Source organism: Momordica charantia, assembly GCF_013281855.1.
Source record: "Momordica charantia cultivar OHB3-1 chromosome 11 unlocalized genomic scaffold, Mcharantia_2.0 BLBB01000011.1, whole genome shotgun sequence".
In the NCBI taxonomy this organism is placed as follows: Eukaryota; Viridiplantae; Streptophyta; class Magnoliopsida; order Cucurbitales; family Cucurbitaceae; genus Momordica; species Momordica charantia.
Genome location: NW_028275159.1, coordinates 6,057,250 through 6,066,607, shown reverse-complemented (window position 1 = coordinate 6,066,607; position 9,358 = coordinate 6,057,250). Strand labels below are relative to the sequence as shown.

General features: G+C 30.6%; 1 protein-coding gene across 1 annotated transcript; it reads left to right on the top strand.

Annotated features, from left to right (window-relative positions):
- The first annotated feature begins 2,439 nt into the window (after positions 1–2,439).
- LOC111026103 (NAC domain-containing protein 21/22) lies at positions 2,440–7,891 on the top strand. Its single transcript, XM_022304099.2, has 3 exons — positions 2,440–2,781; positions 5,855–6,132; positions 7,196–7,891. Exons 1-3 carry the CDS (start codon positions 2,604–2,606, stop codon positions 7,688–7,690), a joined length of 951 nt encoding a protein of 316 aa, XP_022159791.1. The 5' UTR covers positions 2,440–2,603; the 3' UTR covers positions 7,691–7,891.
- The last annotated feature ends 1,467 nt before the right edge of the window (positions 7,892–9,358 follow it).

The following is a 9,358-nucleotide window of genomic DNA, read 5'->3' as shown; positions in this document are numbered from 1 at the left end:
TCCATTATTTCCCTTTCTCCATATTCAACTCTAAAATCAAACTTATCCAGTAATAGCTCAATTATAATATATATACTTATATATAGATGGTGTTGAACAATTCATTTAGAATTTAAATTCTCCCACTTGTAAAAAAAAAAACCTATATGAAGGTGGCGAACTTGAATCTATAATCTCTTAGATGAAGCAGTGATGTTGAGCTATACTCAATTAAAAAAATAGTACACTGTAAAAGGGAACATTGATATCATAAAAATATTCTTGAGCCCGTAACGTTTTTCATACTTTAACACATGAAGTCAATTTTTTTTTTTTTTTACACAAATGATGATACACCTGAAATTTAATTCAATATGCTTGGGTTGGTGTTTGAATTGGAGTTATAAATTTTTTTTAGATTAGTTTGAGTTAAAATTTGAACTTGCATATATTTAATATGTCCATAGGTTTCCTAAAATTACTTTGTATTATAGTAACCTAAATTTAGGTGTTAACAAATCGTTGGATGGGTCAGAGAGAGCATAGTTCATATAAAAAAAACAATTACGTGGTCATTTCCTAAATATGAAACTTTCGGACATTGATTGAATAAAAGCATTTTAATTGGACATTTTGAATTTAAGTGAGTTTATTTTAAAATAATGAAATTGAGTTTGATTTTTTTTTTAATAATAAGTAAAAGATTCCAAGTCTCCTTCACTAGAAAGTTGAGAATATTATCCACAGAGAAAAGGGGGGGTCTAGAAAAATTTGTAGACCACAGAGTCTTTTTCCTAAATGAACGACAACTTTAGAGAATTTTTTCTAGTGGAACTTCCTATTGTGAAAGAAATATTTTAAAGTCACAAGTACAAGTTTAGAGAGATCTTACTTCTCCTTGGGAACTAGCCTAAACAAAATAATATTTAGCTATTTATCGATTACAAACGTTAAAAAATTGACAGTTAAATGCGATGAATGTATAAATGACTGTCAATTTTGTAACCGTGAGATTTATCGATAAACATCTCAATATTATTCGTTGAACTGACAATGCCCACGTTTAAATCTTTGTATTTACATTAATTCTAGGGACTGGTAGGACCAAAATTGGCCCAATAGACTGAAGGGGCCTCCTCCACAACACTCACTGATGGAGGATTTCTTAGGTTTTCAATGAAACAAAAATTTAGTGCTTACGAACTTTGTTGTGAACCAAGTTCTTTCTTCAAATACATAATGATAGAAATGTATCTTTATTGTTGATAAGATTAGAGTATATCTTAATTGGTCCAAACCTTGCTTTTCAGAAAAAAAAAAAAAATTTGAAGTTTCAAATCTCCTCAGCCAATTTATGTTCCTAATCAACTAAGTTTAATTATTTATTGAAGATAAGAATAAATTTAAATAAATAAAATGAATGAAAAAGCAATTTATCAATATTTTTTTTGTAAAACGTACTGGCAAAATTTTTTCTTCTTATCCTTGCAATTACCAAATATTTTTATTGAAAAGATTATTATAACTCTCTTTTTTATTTTTTTATTTATGAATTCAACATGGGTGGAGATTTAAAGACTTTTAAGATAGATATATTTTAGTTTTTTTTTTAGTACATCATGTGGAGTGGAGGATTGAATTCACAACTTTTTGATTGGAGATATGTGTCAATTACCGCTACTCGTTTTGGCATTTATTTTAGCTAGTTGAACTATGTTAGATTGACACTTGTAAAAGATAAATTATTCTTGAAGTTAGGTGTCGGATGATAAATTTGTTGATACAATTAAAAGGCAAATTACAAGTCATCCTTTTATTTATTCCATTATAACATGTGAATATTTAATGATGCATGCACAATCAATTCAATTAAGTTAGTCCAATGCATGTCTAGATAATTATGAATGCCTTCTTAATTAGTTTCTCTGAATTTTATATTTTTCCCATATTAAAATTCACCAAATTGGAGAGAGGGAAGGAACCGGTAATAGCAGCCAGATTTTGAGGTTAGAATATTGAAGAAGCTGAGTCTAAAGATTGGTTAGATTCAGGTGCCAACTCTTACATAATCCAAAAATTTAATAATGTTGACATACCAATAAATGCCAAATAGATAGATGCACATTTCCAAACAGACCCTTCCATAACTCATCAAACCAACCAGATTCTCCCTCTTTCTCTCTCATACATTTTTAATTAATTAATTAACTCAAATGTGTACCGAAGAAAATTGTGTAATATTCTTGCCTCATGGAATTAATTAAATTTTAAAATAATAAGATATTGTGCTATAATTATTGAAAAGAAAAAAAAAAGGAAAAATCTCTGTGCCTATGATCTTTTTAAACGAATCATTTGATGACATTCAACCTCCACACGAAATATAAAAATATCCTCCATGTAATATTTTATTAAATTAATTAAAACATATTTTTGTATATATACACGTAGTATAGTATTTGGGCAGAGGCAGAGTTTTATAATTTGAAAAAATTAACCTTTTGATCATAAGTTGTATTATTATTCATTCATCATCATATTCAATTTTCTTTGTTGTCCTTTCTCTCTCTCTCCTAATTCTGTGATTTTGCAGAAGAAAAGTGTTGTAGAGAGAGAGAAGGAAAATGGAGAATAATATAAGCATGGTGGAGGCGAAGCTGCCCCCTGGATTTAGATTCCATCCGAGAGATGAAGAATTGGTTTGTGATTATTTGATGAAGAAGATCGGCTCTGTGTGTGATGATTCTTCTTCTCTTTTGATTGAAGTTGATCTCAATAAGTGCGAGCCATGGGATATTCCAAGTAAGTTATTTCCTGATTTCCAAATCTTTTTTCTTCTTTTGTGTGTGTTCTTCTTTTGCTTTCTTCTTCTTCTTTCTTACTCGAATTCCTTGCTTCTTCTGAAAACGGAGAGCTAATAACGAGTTTATCCTAAGATATTTTGTTTTGCGAGTGGGAAGGGAAGATCGAACTATCGCCTGATGGTATTAGATGTTTTATTCACTTGTGCTGTGTTTGGACGGGTGAATATCTTGTTTTTCTTGAAGATTTGGGAGATGTTCTATGCTGATCTTGAAAACCATTCGTTTGAATTTGTGTAGTGAGAATATTGTAAAACTTGAATTTATGCATAGGTATGCAGAAAAAAGGTCGGTTTCAAAAAAAGTTTCTGAGTTTTTTTGAGTTTATGTAACCACAAAATTAACAAATTCGTAGCATAAGATGCTACTGCTAGGCTTGAGTTTATAAATTGGAAAATTCAGTTCATATGCTTGATGGTTTAAAGGTTCTTTTTACATTTTTTTTTTAAATTGGGGTTAGGTTCGAACTCAAGACCTTTTTGTCTCAACATAGTATTTTTTTTTTTCCAAAGAAAAAAAAGGACTGTTTATAAATGGGTCAAAATGGTAAATTTTCCAGTTTCATGATTAATATTTATACCAATGGTGATATTTCCATATTTAAGATTATTAAATTATTTATTTCATGATAGTTATTTCTTGGGGGCAATGTCAACATTCTTCATTTAAGTCTTTCCTAAGCTGAGATAACTCTTCTTTCTCTCTTTCTGAGTTCCAAGGCCCAAGGCCCGCAATAATAAGAAGATAATTTAAAAAACAATTGAAATAATATATATATATATATATATATATATATGCATCTTACACAATCGATATTAATTAATTTAATTGAAAATAAACTAAAGATTAATATATATTACACGTAATCTTTTTCTTCCTCTTTGATTTATTTTTGAATGATTGAGATTTATCTTTATATGATATTTCTAATATTTCTCATATATGATCATATATATATATATAGATATGTCAGCTTAAATATAACTCAACTGATTAAGACGTATATTATATATATTATCGGAAGTTCAAATTCGAAATTTATTTATATATTATTAAAAAAAAGAATGAATCAAAACTTTCCAAATTGAAGTCTAAGCAGCTGGAATAGACATTTTTTGGCCTTGTCCCAACCAAAAAAAGGTGTGAGAGTGATTGGTAGCTACAAGCCAACAAATTCCAACCCTAAATATCATCAACTTGTTCTTTGTTCCTTCCCACCCAATGGCAGCCCTCAAAGTGTAGAATTCAAATCAAATAATTTCCAATTTGGAAAGCCATAATTTTCTTCTCTCTCTCTTTTTCTCCCACTAATTTAATTTTGAGTCCTTACCAAATCCAATAAGGGTTGTCACTTTCATGACTTGCTGCTATGTATGCTTTTTTACCTTTGAAGATGATTTAATTAGGAATCTTTAACTTCGTTTTTCACCTTAATTTTTTTGAATTTTCAATAATTCTTTAAATGGTGATTGATATTGACACTTGAACTACACATATAATTCGGATGTGGTTCATCCATATTGATGACTCATCATCCAAAGATTCCTTTCATTGATAAATGCTAACTATCTGTTATATTTTCACCTCACAATAAATAAATAAATAAAAGTGTATATATATATATATATATATATATTTAATATAGAAGTGAACTATTATAGTTTCTTTTTTTTTCCTTGAGTAGGGTTAAATTTTACTTTTGGTTCCAGTATTTTTATTGAAATAACTATTTAATTTACAAATTTTAGTTTATAATGATTTAGACTCCGTGTACTTTCAAATTTGTAATAATTTAGTTTTTATAGTTTGAAATTTGTAATGATTTGTACGTCATCCTACAAAATTTTAATTTTAAGATCTAATGAGATTTTTCATATATGTACGAGAGACTAAATGTGTTTATAAATTACATAATAAAAATCGACATTTAATTTTGATGAGATTTTTCATCTAATTTGAAAGTACAAGACTGATAGTTCATGGTTAAACCGTTATTTCAATGGAAGTATAAGAACCAAAAGTATATTTTTTAAGTAATGATTTTAGATGTACTTTTTTTTACATACCAACTAGGAATTTTTTTTTTACTAATTAATTTAATTGACTATAATGTTGTATTGTATCAGATGTATTTTTCCTATGACTTATTGCGTTTTTAGTTATTCCAATACTTTAAATGGCATTATCGTTTAAGTCAAGAGATTTAGGTAGTGGGTAGCAAATTTAATACTTAAATCCAATAAAAATTTAAATAAATGACCAACTGAGAATTCAACCCTTTTAAAAATAATTTAATTTATTGCCACGATTAAAATGCATTTTCAATTTATAAGATAATTTAAGCTTGAATTACATAATATTATTGACAATACCGCTCTTCAATTAATTTCAAAAAACTTTAAATTCTCTCAATAAGCTTCCTTAGTATTTCGATATTTTCTTGTATTATTTGACGGTATAAAAGATAGAAAAATGATGGGAAAAAAACTAAATATAGCTTTTCTCTCTAATATTTGAATTTTTATTCCCTCATAAAATAAAAAGACTTTTTCATCTTATATAATTCAACACATGTTAACTTATTATATTATTGTTTGTGGCTGTGAAAAAATTAACCCACATGAAAATATTGTTATACCAACCATAGTAACTTTATAAAAGTTACCATTTTAAAATTCATATATCGTTATTTTTTAACATTAAAAGATAGTGAGAACTTAATTATAAAAAAGATTCATAAAAGTGTCAAATATCATAGATGAAATTACATTATCTAACTCAAAATTTACTTTTTATTTTTTAAAATTTGGAATTAGTTCAAGCCCTATGATAGCTACTTATCTTAGTAATTAGTAATTCGTATGTGTTTTATGACACCAAATATTGTAGTCAGCAATTGTCCCGTGAGAGGTACGCGTAACTGATTCGGACTCATGGATATAAAAAAAAAATTGAGAACAAAATATTATAATTTATGAATTTGGTTTGTAAATTTTGTATTTTGCATGGTACAGGAGAGGCATGCGTGGGGGGAAAGGAGTGGTACTTCTTCAGCCAGAGGGACCGTAAGTACGCGACGGGGCTGAGAACGAACCGCGCCACCGCCTCAGGTTACTGGAAGGCCACTGGCAAGGACAGGCCCGTCTTCCACAGGGCCAACCAGCTCGTTGGCATGAGAAAAACCCTTGTTTTCTACCAAGGCAGGGCCCCTAAAGGCCGCAAAACCGAGTGGGTCATGCATGAATTTCGCCTCGAGGGTCCCCTTTCTCCTCTCAAAGATTCCTCTCCAAAGGTACCACTGATTCTCCCTTTTTCTCTGACCTGCCCTCCATGTGTTTGTGAAAATGTCCGTATGAGTTTTTTGAGATTTTTCTATGTTTTTGTTTTGTTGATTGGTGTGAGTTAATCTAGTTGCTGGGTATTGTTGAATATATATTGATTCAATCGTTATGGTTTCACTTGAAGTTTTTTTTTTGGTTCGAGGGGTTTATTTACTGCTGCTGTACGAATTTTTCTATGTTTTTGTTTTGTTGATTGGTGTGAGTTTATATAGTTGTTGGGTATTGTTGAATATATTGACTCAATCGTTATGGTTTCACTTTGAAGTTTTTGTTTGGTTCGAGGGGTTTATTTACTACTGCTGTACGGATTTTTCTGCACCATTTAACCATATAGCCATGTTTTGATTGTGACATTGGTAATGAAATTATTGGGGTTGAATCTCTCTGGTTTGGGTTTGAATTTCATCCGAAAGAAATTAATATCAATTTGCATAAAATGACTGTTTATCAAAATCAGAAATTATCCTTCAAACATTATAGTTGGCACTTGGTATCCTAACATCCATTTTGTCTAATCTTTAGTTTGACTTGGATTTGCATAAAATAATGTATGGATGCAACTTGTATATTGAGGATCGCCGAATTAGTTGGTTTTTTTTTTGTCTTGCAGTGAAATCTTTGACTTTATAAATTCTCCCTCACCCGAGCCGACGTTGTCTTATTTGCTGTCATGCGATGACTTTCTTCAAAACTTTAAAATAATGTTAGTAGCTGATCGAGAAAGATTTTATGATCCTCCATATGTATATTTAAATTTAAAATAATTATTTTATTTTTAAATTTATTTTTCATACGATCCTCCGTTGATCCTGGGGAAGGGGGCAACCAAACAAACAAACAAACACTCCTTTCTGAGCTGTTTTTTTTAGAAAATAACGGCTCATTTTCTTGTTCATGTTAAAGGATTGCGTCTAAGGGCCAAGGCCAATTAGTTTACTTTTAGATAATGGCAACTTCTGTGAGGCTTTTAGTGCATTATTTTTCACTGGTTGTGGCTTGTGCTTTGCTGCACAGGAGGACTGGGTTCTGTGCAGATTGTTCTGTAAACACAAGGAAGTTGCCACCCAACCGAGCTCTGGTAGCAGCAGCTGCTACAACGACATGACCACCGCCTCATCGTCTCTCCCTGCTCTAATGGATTCGTACATCAGTTTCGACCAAAACCCGAGCAGCCATTTAAATGAGTATGAGCAAGTGCCCTGCTTCTCCATTTTAGCTCAAAACCAGACAATCCCATCTCTATCAAACCTCATACAAATGGAGCCAAACCTAACCAACACCAAGAACTTCACCACCATGTTTGGAGGATTCCCAAATTCAAGCACTTGTTCATCAAATTTAGACCCTTTTGGCTGTGATTCAAAGGTTGTGAAAGTTGTTCTAAATAACATCACTAAAATGGAAGCAAATGCCAACTCCTTCAGAGGGCAACCCAGCATGGGAGAGGGCAGCTCTGACAGCTACTTATCTGAGGTTGGAGATGACATTGCCAGCTTATGGGACAGGTGACCAGAAGAGAAAATGGAGAAAGAAGAAACCAGAAAGATTGTTGTAAAGAAAATGGTGATTCTCAGAAGGATTATAGTGTAAAAGGGGTTTTTTTTTCTCTTTTTTTAATTTCCCAAGTGTAAATTTTATTGCATATGTGGGGAACTTTTTAAAGCCTAATTCATGGTTGATTAAATGCAACACTGATTGTTTGAGTGCTCATAGACTCGGTGTTTCTTTGTTTTGTCTTCTCTTTTTTCAAATAGTTATACCAATATTTGGTCCAGAGTGTTGTTTATGTTCGTGCACTACTTGGCGTGATAGCGTTTATTCTAGTTCCCGACTATTGATAGGATGAGTCTGCTTGGGATTTATTTCCATAAACGGGTCATTATATTGTGTCATCTTATAAAACATGTGGTGTTTCCTCCATTATTTGTTTGCTATAGTTGCGTTGTTGACTTTTTTGGTGGTGTTTCTAATATTTTTTTTAGCAAGTCTCTATTTTGATTTGTAATTTATCTCAGACCGTGAGATCCATCTTTTTCTTGCAATATACTTAACATTTGTATTTAAAAATTAAAAAATAAAAAATAAATAAACCTTAGAAATAATTTTTTGGTAACTTGGTCTGTGGAATACTATTTTAGGTAGAACTCTGATAGAGTAGTTTATTGACATTAACGTTATCACGTGATTTACTAGTTTGTGATTTTCAAATGAAGAACCTACTCCAAAAGGAATTATCTATTTATTTGAACAATTGATTAAAAAACCAAAAATTATAACTTCAAATTTTGCATTCTCCTATTAATTTTCCATGTTCAATATTTTTAATATAATCAGAAGATGCAATTATTTCGTGTTCGGTATTTTTAATACAATCAGGAGATGCGAAAACGTTTTCAAATACAATTGGGAGATGCAACAGACCATCATGCAAAGTTCAAACTTATTAGAATTTTTTATCGTTGGTCATTTATTATTTATAAATTATTTTTAATTCATAAATATTTTTATTTTAACAAGTGTGAGTGGAAATTTAAATTGATGAGATTGGATCTAGTTGCTTTAAGTAGCTGAACTAAATTTAGGTGGACAATTTAGTTTTAATCTTTAAAAATATTATGCCGTTTCTTTTTTTTTCATTAGTATTAATAGGAAATAGTTAATTCCGACCATGAAATATAGGGATAACTTTTATAATTTCTTCTTAGGTATTTAAAATAAAGGACAGTGTAAACTAAAGAATTGACCAGCGACTTCGAAGATATTCTTTTAATTAAAGGGAAATGGATCAAAATATTGGTGCATTCGTCACAAATATATGTGATTTTTATATTTTTGTAAGAAAAAAAATGCCTACAGTGTTTTTATTTTTTATTTTTTGACAATATTGGAAACCAAAAAACAAAAGAAAATTAAAGAACAATAGACCTCCATTGTTCAACGAGCCCTAAGTCCGTGCAAATAGCTCCCTCCAAATCCATCGGAACTTCCTCTAGCCAAACTCCTGTGAGTCCCTTCTCCACTGCAAGTTTTGTTGCTACCTTGTTCCTCTATCTTTTGCAATGAGTAAAATTCACTTCCCTTGGATGTCGCGATAGATTAATAATATCTTGAACAATCATACCAATCAATGATCGATTTTCCTTTTTGGATTTGATAATGGAGGAAATTTGCAACGAG